Raw genomic sequence first — 19,993 nt, forward strand, 5'->3', positions numbered from 1 at the left:
ATTCTGTGCATATTTATGAATACCTTGCATCTTATCCCTTGAGCTAACTTAAACAGTGTATAATCCGTGTAATACCATGCAGATCACATTCCAATAGGATGGGTATAAGTACCCTAACTATCAAGTCATGCAGCATATTACAATAATGGTACATTGTTTGCAGTTGCCTTCTTAAGTGTATTTGAAGGATTAGATTTTTCATCGCTAGTTTTTCTATAAAATCAGTGATGTAAACATCCAATCACATGCAGTCCAGATTAAGTAAAAGGAATGTTGGGGGGGTGGGTGGGGGGGAGTTGGTGGTGGAAGGTGTGAGTGCACTGCAAATTCCTGAAATGTTTGGCAGACCGCTGGCTATTTTGCACTATGATTTTATGGAACAGGAGGAGGAAAGTGAGAGAAAGGATAGAAACTCACCTTCACATCATTTTTAGCAGTTAGCATTGATCTTGCATCATTTTGCATGTTATTAGTTTCTTTCTCCCCGAGGGAGTACCAGAACTTCAGCAGAACTTCTCCAAATTTAGAGGTTTGACTGCTTACGTTTTTTGCATACGCAGATAACTGTTAGGGAACAAAACACACATGGCATGTGATTGAATACAACGCTTCTTCTTGCAGTGCAGTGATTAACAAGAACTGAACATTGATTGAATTATCTGATGTGCATACATACCAACAAATGCAGAAAGTCTTTTTTTGTTAGTGTGTTACACCATCGATTTGAGACTCTCGCATCATTTTTTAAATTGAGAAGTCTAAGTGAAGGGTCATAGCTCACTAGGCCCACAGTGCAGGACACTATCAAGGTTGAAAAGAGTAGATGTAAGGAGTCTTACAACACCAGATTATAGTCCAACAGCTTTATTGGAATCGCAAGCTTTCGGAGCTTTCCTCCTTCGTCAGGTGAGTGTAGGATTCCATAAATGCACAGCATATATAGTCAGAGAACAATGCCTGGTGATTACAGATAATCTTTCCAACTGCCTGTTATCACACCTCGGCATAGATATAATCAAAGCAATCAAAGGAGTGGATGGTGTTCAGACAGAGAAACATTACATCCCAGACTACTGAATACACAAGCGGTCATAACACAAAGACAGAGAGAGAGAGAGAGAGACACACAGAGAATGTGTCTGTCTGTCTGTCTGTCTGTCTCTCTCTCCATCTTTGTGTTATGACCGCTTGTGTATTCAGTAGTCTGGGATGTAATGTTTCTCTGTCTGAACACCATCCACTCCTTTGATTGCTTTGATTATATCTATGCCGAGGTGTGATAACAGGCAGTTGGAAAGATTATCTGTAATCACCAGGCATTGTTCTCTGACTATATATGCTGTGCATTTACGGAATCCTACACTCACCTGACGAAGGAGGAAAGCTCCGAAAGCTTGCGATTCCAATAAAGCTGTTGGACTATAACCTGGTGTTGTAAGACTCCTTACATTTGTCCACCCCAGTCCATCACCGGCATCTCCACATCATGAAAAGAGTAGAAAAACAGATGAGATAAATCAAGAAGTCTTGGTTGGGTAAGACCAAACACGGGTTTTAAAAGCCTGTAGATTGTATGAGGAAGGGAAAGCTGAGGAAGGCAAAGAAATCCATTGAAGTGAATGGAAAGGAAAATCAAGCAGGGTGTGTACGGGCAGGGTGTGTAACGGGCAGGGTGTGTAACGGGCGGCCCATCTGCTACCACCAGTTTTCCGCCCAGTGTTGGAAGTTAGAATCTACCTCCAACCGTGTGTCCACAACTGACATTAGACTAACTGGTCTGTAGTTACCTGATTTATCCTTCTCTCCCTTCTTCAACAATGGCTACTCTTTAGTACCATGGCACAATTTGTATATTTAAGGAGGATTGAAAAATTGCATCCAGTACCTCTGCCATCTTCTCTCTGAAAACTTTCAACAGTCTGGGGTGCATGCCACCAGGGCTTGGGTGCTTATCCACCTTAAATTCTGTTCATTTCTTTTAGAACCAATTCCTTTTCTAAAATTATCCCAAATAATTGTGCCATATCCTCCTCAAGTATTTCGCTCGCTCTTTCATCGCTGAGTGATCTTACCCTCTATTATTTTACTTTTTACATGTTCATTAAAACCCATAATACTTCATTTGTATTATATGCCAGCCTTCATCACATTCCCTTTAAGCCCTTAGAACCATAGAATTATAGAGTCATAGAGTACAGAAGGAGCCCATTCAACTCATCGTACCTATGCCGGCTCTTTGAAAGAGTTATTCAGTTAGTCCTACTCTCCTGCTCTTTCCCCCTAGTCCTTCAAATTTCTCCTTTTCAAGTATTTATCCAATTCCCTTTTGAAAGTTACTATTGAATCTGCTTCCACCACCCTTTCAGGTAGTGGATTCCAGATCATAACAATTCACAGCATAAAAAAATTATTCCTGATCTCCTCTCTGATTCTTTTGCTAATTATCTTATATCTGTGTCCTCTGGTTACCAACCCTCCTGCCAGTGGGAATAGTTTCTCCTTAATTACTCTATCAAAACCCCTCATCATTTTGATCACCTCTATTTAAATCTCCCCTTAACTTTCTCTACTCTAAGGAGAATAATCCCAGCTTCTCCAGTCTGTCCACATAACTGAAATCCCTCATCCCTGGTACCTTTCCGGTAAATCTCCTCTGCACCCTCTCCAAGGCCTTGACATCCTTCCTAAAATATGGTACCCAGAATTGGACACGATACTCCAGCTGAGGCCTAACCAGTGATTTAGAAAGGTTTAGCATAACGTCCTTGCTTTTGCACTCTATGCTTCTATTGATAAAGCCAAGGATCCCGTATTCTTTTAAATAGCTTTATCAACTTGTCCTGCCATCTTTGAAGATTTGTGTACGTACTCCTCAGGTCTCTCCGTTCCTGCACCCCTTTAAAATTGTACTATTTGGTTTATATTGCCTCTCCTCATTCTTCCTCCCAAAATGCATCACTTCACACTTCTCTGAATTAAATTTCATCTGCCATGTGTCTGCCCATTTCACCAGTCTGTCCAAGTCCTCCTGAAATCTGCTACTCTTGTCCTCACTGTTTACTACATTTCCATGTTTTGTGCCATCTGCAAATTATGTTCCCTATACCTAAGTCCAGATCATTAAAATATAGTCCAGATCATCAAAAAGAACAGTGGTCCTAATACCGACCCCTGGGGCACACCACTGTATGTTTCCCTCCAATCTGAAAAACAACCATTTGCCATTGCTCTCTGTAAGTCTATTATGTGGCTTCTAATCGCCCTTTTCACCTCCCAACTACACTTTCTATATTCCTCATGATTTTCTTCACAATTTCTAGCCCTAATTTTAGTTTAATTTTGATCTCTCTATTTATCCATGAAACTCTGTTCTTTGATGCATCGTCTTTATATCTTCTAGAAATATATTTATAATTCACTTTATCCATCTCATATTTGAAGATTTCCTACTGCTCATCTGTTGACCTATTTCCTAACTTTTCTGTCCAGTTAATTTGGTCCAGATGCTTCTTATCTCACTGAACTTTGCCCTTTGCCAGTCCAGTACCCTTCTCCCTGCCTGTTCATTACCCTTTTTTATTCTTGAACTTTACACTGTGGTTGCTATATCCTAATTCAGTTATTTGCCTCACTTATTTCCCAAAACTAAATCAAGTAATGCTTGTTTCCTTGTTGGACTAGAAACATACCGATCTAGGAAGCACTCCTGAATGCATTCTAAAAAGCATTCCCCATTCTGACCACACGCATTATCTTTATTCCATTCTATCTTGCGATAGTTAAAAACACCCAATATTATTGCCCTCTTGTTCTTACATATCTATGTGTCTGTAGATCGCCACCTATCCCATTTCCACTGTTTGGTGACCTGTAATGCAGACCAAGATTTGTACTATTTCCCTTTCATATAGATTTTGACTTAATGGAATCCCTAGAATATCCTTGTGTTCTAGCACTGTGTTGGAATCCTTTACTAGCTCTGCTACCCCACCAGCCTTTCTTTCCTCCCTATCTTTCCTGAAATTCCTGAATATTAAATTCCTAGACCTCATTCAGAGAGGCTTGAAGGATGGCTGTTATGGGAAATGAAAATGACACATTGGTGGAGTAGGGAATGGTCTTCTGAGGCTAGGGCAGTAGAGAGAGCTTTACTCTGCATTTAACTGTGTTGTACAAGGCCTGGAAGTGCTTGACACTAACACTGCATGCCAAAAAAATGTTACTTTCCCCAGCAATAATATCCCCCAGCTTAATGAGCACAAAAACAAAATTAAAATATCAAAGGATTAATAATGTGATTCTAAAAAAAATGTTGTCATATGACAATAAATGTAATCAAAACATAAGGGTTTTTGTTTCCAGCGCTATTCCAAACCAATTCCAACACAATGGTGAGCAAGTCTGAGTTTTAATACTTTTAAATTTACCATGCCTCAGATTACTGAAAGCATGCTGTCCTTTTATGGTGTAGATATAAATGAGGGATCATTTTTGAAATAATTTCTGAACTAAGGAAAGATTTCAAGGTGTTTGTGACTCCTGCTCCTGTTTGGCAATCCCCACACAATAAAATGGCAGAAAATTGCAGCCTTGTTTTCACGATTTGCGAGCATTACCTGCAGTACTTTCAGAGACAGCAAGGATGCTAAATGAAAATTCATTCTCTTTCTGGCTTTATTTATTTTGATATCTTAGAAACAAAAGGACTTTACAAAAATTAGGGATTTACACCCTACTTTATAAGGAGGAAATGAAAGTATAGCGGATAAGAGAATTCGCTAGCACATCAGACTTGTGTGTTCTTCTTGAATGTTACATTAGTAGGAATTAAATTATAGAGCAGAGATAAATACTCATTGCACGCCATAAAGTTTTAAAAACAAGTAAGCCCCAGTATAACTTAACAATAGATCTGTTATAATGAAATGTCTTTACCTTTGGTTCTAACCAGGTAAAAGGAATATCATCTGCTTCCACTCTTTTTGTATTTTCATGAAAGAATGCTTCAGCTATTCGTCCATCTATTTTATTTTGTTTCACAAGATTTTTGATGTTTGCTAGCAGTCCATTGTATTTATCATTTGGCACATTGTCCATAACTGTTCAGATAAGAACATAAGAATTTTCAGCAACAAGATGGCAATTAGCCCATTCCCTTTTGATAAGTCTCCATTCGATGTATCTATCTTTTCGTAATACCCTTTCCCTCTCTAGAAACACACGTATGGTGACAGTTATGCTACCATTTTTGCATTGATGCAACGAGATTTTGGATGTGCATCAATGCAAGAGAGGTGGTACAACTTGGGAGTTGGGACCTGGAAGTGTGTGACCATTTCCAGTGGTGTAAATGCAGTCTAGTGCAAAGACACATTTATAAGTTCTTATGCAGCCCACATCACATCTTATGAACTTTCTAAACTTACTATGGAATCTTTTTAATATTGGAAGATTCCCACCCATTCTCTGATAACACTTCAAATGAATTGCCTGCCGATTGGAGCTCTGTGCATACATCCAGGCACAATTGAACAGTGCTCCTTTATTGTTGATCTCACTGCGATTCTGAATAAGGTACAGTTGGCAGTGTAACTTGGGTCTACTATATTTCAGTACAAGGATGCCGATCTTAGACCTGTATCTGCAGTATAATGTGTTTCATGAGACTATTTATATTGTCTGCATATCTGGCCTTTCCTGTAAATTATTTTACACTTTTATTTCCCTTTGTGCAAAAAAGTTCTGATTTCCCTTCTCATACCGAACTTTCTAATTTTTAACGGGTTCACAGGTATTTGAACCCTTCGCCATATTGATCAGTTGCCTGGATCTCCTTTGTCAATTCCCTTAACAAAATTTCATTTTGATCACCTTGATTTCTTCCTTTTTTTTGAACTTTCTTAACTTTTCCTCCTCATCATTTTAGTTTCTGATACCCAGAGAGTAAATTAATGGGTGGAAACCAATACATGGGATGGTGCCCTGGCCCACTGCTGCACAACTCAGTTATGAGCTACTCCTCAATTGTACTCCTTTCACTAGACTACATTGTAATTTTTTTTCAAAATGCAAGATAGGCACTAGATGGTACAGTGGGTAACGACATTATCCTGTCACTTGTAGATCTGGATTCAAATCCTACCCAAACTGATGGAATTGAATTCTGTTTTTCTCCTTTATTGGCTGAAAGAGATTTTTTTTAATGCATTCTCAGGATGTGGGTGTCGCTGGCAAGGTCGGTATTTATTGCTCATCCCTGAACTGAGTGGCTTGTTGGGCCACTTCAGAGGGCAGTTAAGAGTCAACCACATTGGTGTGGGACTGGAGTCACATATAGGCCAGACTGGGTAAGGAAGGCAGGTTTTCTTCCCTAAAGGACATTAGTGAACCATTTAGGTTTTTACGACAATCTAACAGCTTCTTGGTTACTTTTACTGATACCAGCATTTTAATTTCCAAATGTTTTAAAAACTGAATTCAAATTCTGAAACTGCCATGTTGGGATTATGAACTCACATTCTCTGGATTATTAGTCCAGGTCTCTGGATTACTAATCCAGTAATATAACCACTACAGTACGGTACCATCCTGTGAAATGAGTTTCGGCAGTCTCAAAACAATTTCTAATTAACACATACCCACAGCACAACAATGACTGTAATTTGGCACAAATTGCTATATGGGGGAAGATTCGCTCTGTGCACCAGGTGCAGTGAAATCATAAACACACTTACCATTTCATCACACCCAGTGCACAGAGCAAATCTTCCGCTTAAATTGGCAACTCATTCGGAAAAACAATAAGGATAACTGGTATAGAAAGTAGAAAACTTTACACTGGTGCAATATGACACTATAGTTAAAACACTGCTGGGGCTGAGAAAAGGATGATTTATGTTGTGTCTAATTTAAGATTGTTTAACACTGCTTCAGTACAAAAAGTGAACAAAGATCCCATTCCCCGGCATTGTAATCTCACCTTGATAAATACAAAATTTTAGTACATCACAGCACCATGTCATTAATAAATTCAGGAAACCTTACCTTGGGAATATTGGACTAAATTTGTATTTTAGAATTATGGATCAATCCAGAAAACTATACCTGCTCTTAAAAACATAAGGATTAATCTATTAATGCAATTAATCTCAATTGTAATACAAGCAAATTCATCTCATATCCTGAATTGAGATGAAAAGTCAATATTCATCTCAGCTGATATAGGAAGTGTGGCAAGTGATGGATTTAAGTACAGATCTACATTGCTTAGAAAATGCTGACCCCTGTGGTTTGCATTTCAATACTAACTGAGGCTGTGCCAATGAATCAATGGAAACATTTCACTTGAATACACATTACGTACTTAGTTCATCAATGCCATTGAGAGAGCAAGATTTGGAATGGTGCAATACTCTTTTTTTTGATCAGCTGGATGTCCGACACATGTAGAAACCCATCACGATGGCCAGGAATTTCCTCAGAGCTGGTCTCGTTCCACCACTGTGACTTCGCCAGACGTGTAACAGAATCCACATGAAGTTGTAGCAGCTCTGAGGAAATTGTGAACCCATGCTTAAGAGTGTCCAAACCCAGCTACTGAGAAATCCACATAGGTATAGGTCAATATGGAGTGCACACTGTCTTCCTGTTTGGACACAACACACTTACCTAACTTCAGAGAGTTTAGGCACAGATTGGCAGAGCCAGGGCTTCAGGATTCCACTGTATGAAGGGATAATGCTGCACCTTAGCCAGCTATAGTCACACTGCCTAGAGTACTGGTAAGCTTTCTACTGCTTGCCTAGCCAAAATCACTCTACCCACTGGGGCAATGGTTTGCAGAGTTATCTGGTGCCAAGTGGGAAAAATCCCAGTGTCTAGAGATATGTGTCAGGTTGGGTGGTCAATCATCAACTGTTCTCTGGAGTGCTGTGGGCCTGTCTGGCTCAAGAACCATATTACCAAGTCTGCCATGAGGGATTGACTTTATTCCAAACTTCAAAACATGGTAGACCCTGAGCCTTCCATATGTGAACATTTATCTGGCCTCTAGACAATATCTTCTAGCAGCTGTTATCCCAAGTTTTGAAGTTTCCTCAACAACTATACAACAGACATCTGTCTTCATCATGGTGAAAGGATCTGTGCACAGTGACTTGTAATGTGTCAGTCATCTTGATGATTTAGATGTCCAAGTCTAGTGCTGTAATTAGGCTTAATCATCATCAACTGCTTAATCCAGGTTGTCATGTGAAAGGCTTTGGCAAAGTGGTGTGCCGGCTGTGAGGCTGACTCTTCACCCAAGTTACTCAGTGGCATGTTGGCATGGGCTAGTACTCTCCCTCCCTCCTTTGCAACTGTTTCCCCTTTTTGCCACAAATCTACTTCAATACTTGGTCCTTGATCATGGACCAAAAGAAGCCTTTCCACTTCATGACGAAGAGTTCTGAAGAATGAAGAATTATTTGGACACATGTCTTATATGTCACAAGCTTAACCTGTGTTGGCATTTCTCTCCTGTTGAAGAAAGGGACGAAAGACCAATGTGCTCTTTGCCCGTTCATGGTACTATTGCAAAGGACTGGTTTGCATCCATCAGGACTCCTGGGTACTGGTATGAATCAACAATCCTTTTGCATCTTTCAACCAATGCCTTTAAAATCCCCTCTGTAGCCATGCAAAACAATAATGGGGCAACCCAATTAAATCCCGCTCATCAGCCCATTGTTCAAGATGGTGAGTGGAGCACACTGGATCCCAGGGTGATTCTGCCAACATTTCCATTCTGTTCTATATTAGATGTCCAACATCTAAAAGGGATAATGATACACATTGTAGGGCAGCTTTCTGAGAAATCAACATGTAAACTGGCCAAAATAAAAATGCAATCGTGCAATTCAAAAGAGGTTGGGTACACAACACAATAAAGGTGCATTTCACCGGGAAGTTGGACCACTTCTGTGTGGGACTTTCTGGTATCTACACTGTATATGATTAATCCTGCTAGTAATCAAATAAACATTTGAAAACAAATTAATCAGCTGGTAAACTTGAGCAAGGTGCGTGTTATAATCAGAGGCTTGAATATTGTTGTGCAAATATAAGAATTAGAAGGTCTGCCTTCCAGAATCTGAAGAAGTCTTACTGCTATTTTACATTCTAACTGTATTGTTAAATGAGACAAACCAATAGAATGCTGCAAAAGAAGAAATCCCACTGAAACAATCTGTATCTGGAAATTGTGAACACTACTATCTGCCAGCTTGATACTCAATTACAGATTCAATCTCTTTACTTGATGCTATTCTCACAAACAGTCGTAAATTAATTTACCATTATAAAGAGTAACAGACCTGTTATGTGCCTCAGGCAGTGGAGGGAAACTGACAATCTCTTACTAGAAGCAACAAACACTTTGGGCATTAAAAAAAATGCCCAGCTGTTCTGGGATAAAGTATCCTGCCTCACTTTATGCTCCACCGAGGTTGTGTTTCTCAATCATGTCCACAGAAATAACTGCAACATAGCCTTTCTTGACCCTATTTCAACAAGAGTTGAGGTTCTGTAATGATTTTAAATGCAGTGACTCAGCCACATTGAGAGGCAGCAATAAGCTTGCAATACAAAGTAAACAAACTATAAATTTAATGTAAAACATCAAACACCAAAATGTGCATTTTCCTCAGATTCTTTGGTGAAATAGCTTTAACACCAGAAACAATGAAAGCAAACATTACATTTGTACTCAGTCATGAGTAATGCCTTTAACCTGCATGTTTCCTTCTATCCTAGCAGAAAGAAATTTGCTAAGCTCCTGATGTTCAATTGGCCTTGTATGATTCCTGCTTGTTTTGGTACAAAAGCCATTTCAGAGCTATGTTTCACCAGTGTCACTTTCAGAATGAAAGACGAAACAAAGTATCCATAAACTGTTAAAGTATCGATATGTCTCTGTCGAATATATAATAGAAAAATCATCCAGCACAACAGACTGATGCAACTATTTATTTCTATTCTGATCCCTGGATGTAGCACTTACCCAATAATCTGTAGCCATTTTCTTACTGGCTTTCTGGTAAGCAAGTGTATAAACATTTTTAGTGTTTTTTATTTACTGATTTCAAAATGGCTATTGGGAGTATAGGCTTCCTTGAGTTTCAGAAAGAAAGGCATACTTAGGATCTGTAGATGGCACATTAGTTTAATTGATCTATTGGACACCAATTACATCCTGACAATGGCAGTGAAGGTGTATACTGTCTCCAACTATTATGCCACTGACACATTTTGGACCCCCAGTGCAGCAGCTGCGAAATAAAAACAGAAAATGCTGGAAATACTCAGCAAGTCAGGCAGCAATTGTGGAGAAAGAAACAGAGTTAACGTTTCAGGTCGATGAACTTTCGTCAGAACTGGAAGAAGTTGAAGATTAAACAGTTTTTGAGCAAGTACAGAGCCAGGGAAGGTGGGGGGGAGGGCGGGGAAGTGAGGAAAGAACAGAAGGGAAGGTCTCTGATAGGGTGGAGTGCAGGAGTGATTAAATGACAAAAAGAGTGATGGTGCAAGGCAAGGAGGGTGGTAATGGGACAAGTAAAGAAACAAAAGATGGGTCTAGAGGAGCTGTAAATGGCAACATCAGAACCATTACCAGCACCTGCTGTCTAAAAAAACTGGGAGCAGTGGTTATGATCTGAAGTTATTGAAATTAGTGTTGAGTCCGGAAGGTTGTAGATTGCCTAATCAAAAGATGAGGTGCTGTTCCTTGAGCTTCCATTGAGCTTCATTGGAACAGTGTAAGAGGCCGAGGACAGAGAGGTCAGAGTGGGAGTGGGACGGGGAATTAAAATGGCAAGCGACCAGCAGGTCAGGGTCATACTTGTGGACTGAGCGAAGGTGTTCAGCAAAGTGATCACCCAATCTGCGTTTGGTCTCCCCAGTGTAGAGGAGGCTGCATTGTGACCAGCGAATATAGTATACTAAATTGAAAGAAGTACAAGTAAATCAGTTAGCAATGCCTAAAATAATGCTCCTTTGGCCAACAGTACACATCACTACATTGGTTTCCCAATTCCATCATAGTAGCAGAAGAAAACCTGGGTTTCCAGCAGAGCCTCACACTCTGTGGGTGAAAGCTGTAGAATCACTCATCCAACTTTACTAGGCATGGCCTCATTTAGTTATTAAAATTCAACATGGAGCTCTTGGTCAAGGCTGCAACCACAGCACAAGCCTCACCCATAATAGCTGATTGCAAGAGGAATCCTCATCAGCTGAAGTAGGCCTCCTGAAGGGAGAAGATTCGTTTTGTGAAGATTTTTTTCTTCTTCTTTTGGCATTTTCACATTCCCTTTGTTGCATTTAGCTCCATACATTAGATGGTTCTGCTAGGTAGGCCTCCATTGTTTCTTTCCCCACCAATACTTTCCTACAGGATCCTTCCATAGCCACCTCAGGAGACTGCTGCCACATCAGGCAGTCTGCAGTGCAAGCATGTATCAGGGAAATGACAACTGCTATGTCTTATAGCGAGCTTGCACAGCTCCAATTTTGTTGGGATCACCCAGTCGGACTTCTGTACCTGAGATTATACGTGTATACTGTCGTGGGACATGCTTCCATTTATTAATGAGTAGGCATCTTGTGGTGCCAAGCATGCCAGCAACAGCAACTTGCATTTCTATAGTGCTCATTATGAGCAGGAAGATATCCCAAAGTGATTTACATTAAGGAGGACAAAACAATGGATGCCGAGCAGATTAGGAGTAAAGAGGTAGAGGGAGAGGGTGGGGACCCAAGGAAGGAGGTGGCATGGCGAAGGACACTGGACAGAGAGTGGATGTATATGTTCCAGTTTCCCTGGCAGCATCCATTTCTCTTTTACCTTTGCCAATTCATTAATCTATGGGTATCAGTGTTTGTGTTCTCTGTGTTATTTTTATGTAATACTAATCTTTCCTTTGCAGATGACAGAGGCAATGTTCTGAAGCTGTGGCTTATGGCGGAGTGCCAAATCATTAAGACGGTGCACAGAGAGGTTTAATGGGGCTCACATTAGCGCAACAACTATAATACACTTTTAGCATTTTAAAAGTGAGAGTTCAGTGTTTTGACTTCATAAAGGGCAGATTACAATACTGTCCAAAATCAGGTTTGCAAATATTTTACTTGTTGTTTCTGGTACAACATGGCATCATAGCATGGAATTACTGTCAGATTGTGATCGTAACAATGATGAACAGCCAGGGAAAACAACATTGACAAATTCTGATACCCCCTTCTTCTTCCATGACTGAGTTGAAAGTGAAGGCCTGAAGTGGCAATCATACTGGACCTGATATTTCTCACCTCTCAGAATTGTTAAATTCTTCCAGCTCCTTCACTTTACTTAGGTGCTGAGGAGGCAGATCTGCTCCTTCTTCATGGGAGAAGTGTGGGTATTTGGATAAGGGATTGTGGCCCTTCTTACAGCTTGCACCAGTCTCCTTTCTATATGGGCTAATTTCTTCTTTACCTCTCTATCAGATCACTTTGGCAAATCCTGTGGTCTTTCCCTCCATGTAGTTTTCTGCATCTGTCCATGCTTCTAAAGTGACACTCAATTTGGGAAGCTGTCTGCTTATGCCACGTTAGTTTTATTTTGTTCCTCACAGTCTCTGGCATAAGAAGCATGGACTTGGCATTGTTACAAAGAGCTGTCTTCTTGCTGAGTGCTCATCATCATTGCTGCTGGAAATGTTGTCTGATTAAATCTTTGTGAATATGCATCAGATTTTATAACTCCATCCTCAGGGCCACCCTTTAATAATACCACCCAACTAATTTTAATGCATTTAAATATCTAATTTTATTACTAAACTCAATATGATGCACTAATCCATCATGACACAGATATAAAATTCACCAACATATAAAAACATTGGCCTGCAATTTGCTCTAAAGATAACGCCGAGCCTAACGGGGCTCACCGTTATTTTAGCGCAAATGATAGAGGAACTTTTAGCAACCGCACATGCGCAGTTAGAAGTGGAAATCCGCAAGTTCCTCCACCAGATGCCCTGCTCGCCCATTAGCTGCGTGGGAAAGACATCTCGTGGGCTGACTCACCATTCAAATGAATGCAACGATGTGAAGTTCCTCTTCTGCCCTGCTTGAAATGAAGCAATCTCCTCAGAAAAAGGTATGTCCAGTTTTTTTAGTCTAACCAAAATTTTAAAGGCGTGGTAAGTCTTAAAGACTGCCAAGCAACCTTTTTGGCACTGAAAATTTACTTTTACAAGTGTGGAGTCTCATTCCTTCACAATTTAATTGCTGTTGGACATTTCCAAAAAGAGAAAATTTTAAATTTTTTTTTTACTTTTTCTTTCTGTCTCTTTTATCTGTCTTTTAATTCAATATTTCTTAACCTCTATTTCACTTTCTGTAACTGATTTTACATTGAATTTACTATTCTAACTTACTTCCTGGTTCTGTGTCTGCGCTGCTTATTAATATGCTTCAATCTGGTTGATTAGGGGGACACGTAGCAGCTTGTCCCGTTCACATGGGTCCCAGATGGATTGAGGACCCCATGAGAGGAACTTACCATGCAAAAGCCCATAAGAAACCTATGGGCAAGTCCAAGTCTAATGCACTGCAGGCGCGGTTCGTTTGCCGCTCAGAGCAAAATCCGGCCCTAAAGAACCAATCCAAGGTATTTTTTTTTGCCAACAACTGACTTTAAGGTCTATATTTTCCAAGTACACACTGGTGGCAATTAATCTTGACTGCTGCCAGTCCATATTGGAAATTGTAGGTTTCTTGCCCATGATTTTCTGTCCATTTTCATGAGGGAGGCTTTTAATGAATTATGCTGTTTACTTGAGTCTGACCTCCAAAAAAAGATCTAGTTCAGCATCAGCCCAGCCTGTTGCTGTCCCGCTCCTGACTGGTGCTCCGCCACTGGGAGGGAGGAAAATATGGTTTAGCTGCAGCAGTTAAAAGGCTGCAGCAGATTCCAGGTCCAGAAGCTCAGAAAATTGTCTGAGAAAGAGAGAGTGAGGGCACAAGAGGAGGATTCAAACGGCAGAAGGAGGAGCAGCATCGGTGGGGGGGTTCAGGTGTGGCAAAGGCCTCAAGATTCTCGGAAGCTTCTGTGGTGGTGATGTTGGTGGAGATAAGGGCAAGAAGAAACAGCTCTTTGATAAGAAACTCCAGAACATGGTGGTGCAGGCAGGATGCAGGAAGGTGGCTCTGGAAGTCAGTGCCACTTCAACCATGCCAGGAATGGCAGTACAGTTGCTGGAACCATTTTAAAGGGGTTGGCCAAGGTAAGTAATGGTATGAGTGACCATGCAGATACTGAAATAATGTTGCACGCATGATCACTTCCACCCCATTCATGACCAGGTTGTGTAAATGAAGGAAAGAGACAGTTACTCTGCACAACCTTCCTCACCAACATGTCTACAACTGCCCATCCCTCTCACAATATTCCACTGTTCCTTATCCCATTTGCTGAGACCAAGGGTGGTAGTGTTTGAGTGAAAAGTGAAGAGATTACTGCAAAGCCTACACCTGAAAGCATTATCACAATGTAGGCATCTGGATAAAATTCAACTTTGAGGAGCACAGGGACCCAGATCTCCAGTCCAGTCATCAGAAGAACTATGATTTGGGAGCATAGATCTTATTTGCAGGCAGCTTAGACAGTCTCTTTTTGTGTTACAGAAAGTGGGTAAGTTGGAGTAGTCCATGTCCCGCATCCACAACACAATGAGGGAGGGATGTTAGGGCATACAGAATACCTCAGTGAAAGTGGCAGCCCAGGAGATTTCTGTAACAGGATAACAGGAGGATGTTATGTGGGTGATTGTTGCTTCTGGAATGGCAAACATAACTGCTTCCATAGATTCCTTGCGTGACAACCTCAATAGCACCACAGATCAGGGCATTCATGGCTCAATTGAAACTAATTGGTCTGTGCTCGCTCAGACCATTAGCCCAGGTGAGCATTTACCAGCACAAGTGAGCTGCAAGGACTGGTGTCAGATGTTGCTGTTTCTCATGATAGTGACAATGTGGCTGCATCAATCAGCCCCTTTAAATGGCAGCACAGAAGGCATCTTCTGACCTGAGCCTAATAGACACTGGATGTGCAAGCAACATGACACCAGAAGCAGTTCCTGCAAAGACATCAGCAAAACTGAGACAAGTGCCACCTCAGTCCTCAAAGGCTTCACTGGTACAGTCCCTCACAACCTCCTAATGCTGAGGTAGCACCATGTAAGTGTAAGAAGTGAGGTTAATCTATGAGTAGAGTTTTAGACACAAGGCAGTGTCATGGTGATAAAAAATAGTAATAGGACGCAATGAAGAGGCAATCAATAAATGTGCAAATCTTTGGCAGATTGGTGCGTTTGTGTATTATTTTAATGGAGATCTCTTGCTCTTTTTTTAATTTGGTGATGAATGCTTGCAAGTATCCTTTCCCTGAAAGGATGTTAAGTGTATAACAGTTGAATAATGGTTATGCAAGAGCAATGCAAAGGATCATCACTGATATTTTGTTTTCATAGAATCACAGAATCATACAGCACAGAAGGAGCCCATTCGGTCCATTGTACCAGTGTCTGCTCTTTCAAAGAGCTATCCAATTAGTCCCACTCCCCTGCTCTTTCCCAATATTCTTGTAAATTTCTCCATTCAAGTATATATCCAATTCCATTTTGAAAGTTACTATTGAATCTGCTTCCACCATCCTTTCAGGCAGTGCATTCCAGATTGTAACAACTCGCTGAATAAATTTTTTTTTCCTCAATTCCCCCCTGACTTTTTTGCCAATTATTTTAAATTTGTGTTCTATGGTTACCGACCCTCCTGCTGGTGGAAACTATTTCTCCCAATCTATTCTAACAAAATCCCTCAGAATTTTGAATTACTTCCCTAAAATTAAATTATCTCTTTAAATTGTTTGAATAATCGAGCAACAACCTTTATGGTGGCGGAGTTTCCTGGTGGCAGGAACTGGGAAAAAACTAAAGGTAATTCCAGGAAGAATGAATCCACTTTCCCTACCTTCATCTACATGTGGTGGGGTGGGCTCAGGGTGGGCTGATTCAGTCTATGTTGCGCCATTGTAGAAAAATAATGACTGGCATTTTTTGGGGCATGGTTTTGTTTTTTGCCCTCTCCACCCCATTTCCTTTTGCATCTCACTTCTGTACTATTTGAAGTTGGGCAGATTATGTCAGAAAAATTCAGGCCCTTGTATTTCTATCACTCATATAAATATAGAAATGATGAAGAACATTAATACTTAAAATACAATTGATATAAAATGATAAATAAGTTAGTGGCGACTCATTATTGTGGATTGGTTTCTGGTTGCATATTAACAGCTTCTGCATGTTGCACAATGATGTCCTGGTGCAACTGTTCTGCACCTAACCCCGAGCTTGAATGGAGAGCAATGGTTACTCTACCAAGAGAATCCTTTCTAAACAGCTACGAGTATTTTACTGACAGTCTTCTCACATTTCTCTCCATAAACTGCATATAATTATGGTGTACAAAATTGATTTGATCCCCAGTAACTCATATTTCAGCTATCAAGTCATGTATGATAAATCTTGGCCCTGTTATCTATCTAATACTTATCTGCATTGTAAGATTCACATACTTTCTTCTCTTTTGGGGAGCTCGAACTTGTAGGTTCCACACAGTATCAGCTGAAACTTAGTGATAAATCCTGCTATTGATTCATTCCCATTTCTCTTACAATTCATGGTGGAATTGGCATGATCTGTAATCTGAAAAACAAATAAAGTTAGTATTTGAGCCATGGTGAGTTAAAATTTTGTCTTTTCAACATTGAAACCTGGATTCAAATCTAGCTCAGACTGATGAGATGAAAGGCTTCTCTGTCGTCTGATTACAAGCGTCCTATGTGTATGAGTCGTCTGAACTCAAATTCCACTGGCCACAGTTCGTAGCACAAGACTTCCCGCAATTTGGTACTTAAAAAAAATTATTTACAGAAACCTAAATGAAGAGCGAAGGTGCAGGGCATCACCATCGTTGAAAAGGTAAGAAAGGAGACTAGATAAATCTAAAAGTAACGGCTAAATGACACTAAGATTGGGTTGAAAGATGGTAAGGAGTTCTACAGCTTTGAGATCCTGGAAAAGAATGAGATAGAGTGGCAGACTGCGTGATGATGATTGATTTCAACTTATTGATGCAAGGAGGAGGAAAAGTCTTTAGGACGGTGTGTTTGGAGTTTAGGAGGAATTAGAGAAGAAAGCTCCAAGAGGCAATGAGAATAGAAGCATAAATAGACAAGAAAAATTGCAATGGAAAAACACAGGTTGGAGGCTAGAGATAAGAGAAGAATCACTTGACGGACAAACCTTTCCTTGTATTTTATTCATGAGTGCAAGAAACATGGTGGAAGTGCTTCCTCAGATTGGGAACAGCCTTGGACACATTTGAGTTTTACAAAGGGTTAAGATTTGCTGAGGAGAGAAGAGGTGTTAGGCATTAAAAAGGAAACAAAGCTTCCTGAAGGCTGTTGTGGCAATGGAGGAGAGGTAGGAATTTAATTTGCTATCAGAGAGGACACTGAAGCTAAGAATTGCAATAGATAAAGAAGGGCTGAATTGAGCCAATAAAGGAAAGAGGTGGTATCTGTCGCGAGACATGAAAAAATTATCTTCAAAGAATTGAAAGAATAATGATTTGCACTGGTGCATCAAAGAGCTTGGAGGAGATCAGGATTTAATGATTCAACTAATTCACTGTGACAAGAATCAAGGGCATGTAATCTGAACGAAGTTAATGACTGTAGAGTGGACTAAACAACTGGCAAACACACTTAGAGTGGCTGTAAAGATGGCTGGTGTGGAAAATGGAAATGCCATATTGGATAGAGAATAAGCTTCTGAGCTAACAAATTAGGGGCAGTGGAAAGGGAGGTTTATTCTGCACTTAGTCCATGCTGTAGTTGACATAGAAACTTCTGATTCTGACACTCTTTACAAATAGTGGAAAAAATGTTCTCTTTCCAGTACACTACTCACCTTGGTGAGAAAATTCATCCCTCCCCATAAATAAATATTTGTGTGTATAAAATTGAAGACCATTCCATTCAACTGCATAAACCATTTCCTGAAAATCTTTATCAGGGATATACAGGGGTAGAAATTCGTCTGGGCCCATTTTCAGGTCCAGAATTGGCACTGCGTGGACAACGCCTGCCTCAACCAGGAGTGCCCGAGATCAACCCGAAATTGGGCCTCGGGCCTCATTTCAATAATTTAGGTGAGCTAATGGTGCGTGATGCGCCTATTTGAAGACATGAGTATCGGGCTGCTTGCTTCATTGGCAACGATCAGTCGGTAAGTCCTGGAGTGTGGGTTGGAGCTGCATCGGGTTAGCAGCCGATCGCGAACGCTCTGGAATTGGAGGAGCACTCCTGCTCTTCCTGGCTCCACAGCAATGATACTGATAGATTAAAAAAAAGACTTACATTTCACTAATGGCCACAGGGGCCACTGAAGAATCCTAAGCAGAGCAGGCTCGGCACCTGCTCCGCTGATCACTGTCCAATTTCAGTGAGGGGACTTAAAATAGGCATTTGGCCCTTAATTTACATATGTAAGAGGCCTAATGCCTGTTGCTGGGGCTGTCCAGAACGTCTGCAAAGTTGCCTTTCCCAATATAATGGTGCAGATCAGGCGCGGGACGTTGCACCTGAAATTGATTTTTTCTGCCATCATTTTCTGCCTGGGAGAATGAGCACAATGAGAACTAATTTCAACCCCACTGAAAGAGAAACAGAAGTTTTCATGTCAACTACAGCATGGGTTAAGTGCAGAGTAGAGCTATGTTAACTCAATATTTATACAATATACTAGTTGCACACACAGAGTCAAGGCCAATGATAAAGTGGGGTTAGAGCACAGAGACAATTGGATCAAAGCATGCAGATGTAATTATGTTCCCATTTTAAAATCATACATTATGTTCTTATTTCTGTACTATAAAATCCAAGGTCCATATTTGGAATGTAAACTACCTCTATAAATTGTCACACTTTAATTACACCATCTTGTCAGGGGTGGCGCTGCAGTGACTCCACTGGCAGGAAGTTGTAAGTACAGTCTGACAAGTTTACATAGGTAGTTTCCATTATGAATGTGGACATAGGAACTTAGGATGGGAAAAGTTGACAGGAAGTGCATATAGATATAAAGGGGGGTAAATTTCTGTGGGTGTTCTCCCTTATGTCCTCTGTAACTTCAGTGGAAGTGCTGCAGAAACCCCCATAAAGTGGCCTAAATGGTGGATAAGTGGGAGAATACCCGTCGAAATTTATTCTCAAGATTTTTAACATTATATAGAAGATACATTGGGGGAAAATTTCCTCTGTGCACTATGTGCAACAAAATCGTAAACCTGCTTATAAAGAACCTGTTTACAAATTTGCTGCACATAATATACAAAGGGAATCTTCTGCCATAGTTTGTAAAAACATGGAATAAAACGGGATGAAAAATGAAACCTGTGGGGCTCTCTTAATCACAACTATAATGCAGTGTACCACTGACTGCTGCAGCTATGATGAGGCTTTAGAATTACAACAAGATAAAAGACAAAAAAAAAATTCCTTTCTAAATTGGAGTTGCTACCCCATGGAATGGAACTGGTAATAGGTATCCTAGAGAGATTATGAATGTTTAGAGAATAAGAAATGTAGCATTGCAAAATGCTATGGAAAGCAAATGTTAGCATTGTGAGAAATAAAGCATTTCGGAATGACCAAGAAGCATTTCAAATGTAATCTCTGAAATAAGATAGTACATAATTGGCCCATTTATTGATGGAGAAATGCTTGAAACAATGTTATGGACATTCTGGGAAAGCAGAGAGCCTATATTCTGCAATTGTACAGTAATGGATGCTGGGAAAATAGCTATATCAGAACAACCTTAACTTTACAGAGACTGTTTTCATG

The 19,993-nt window shown here is 40.3% G+C and overlaps 1 protein-coding gene across 1 annotated transcript in view; it reads right to left on the bottom strand.

The window, feature by feature from the left end:
* LOC137322945 (PC3-like endoprotease variant B) overlaps positions 1–19,993 on the bottom strand; it is a 544,890-nt gene that overhangs the window by 5,360 nt on the left and 519,537 nt on the right. The window contains exons 17-19 of the mRNA XM_067986203.1: positions 16,658–16,787; positions 4,936–5,099; positions 418–564 (exon numbers count right to left, since the gene is read on the bottom strand). Coding sequence (XP_067842304.1) covers positions 418–564; positions 4,936–5,099; positions 16,658–16,787 — 441 coding nt within the window. The remainder of the gene's footprint in view (positions 1–417; positions 565–4,935; positions 5,100–16,657; positions 16,788–19,993) is intronic.

This window comes from Heptranchias perlo, chromosome 6 (genome assembly GCF_035084215.1).
Source record: "Heptranchias perlo isolate sHepPer1 chromosome 6, sHepPer1.hap1, whole genome shotgun sequence".
NCBI lineage: Eukaryota > Metazoa > Chordata > Chondrichthyes > Hexanchiformes > Hexanchidae > Heptranchias > Heptranchias perlo.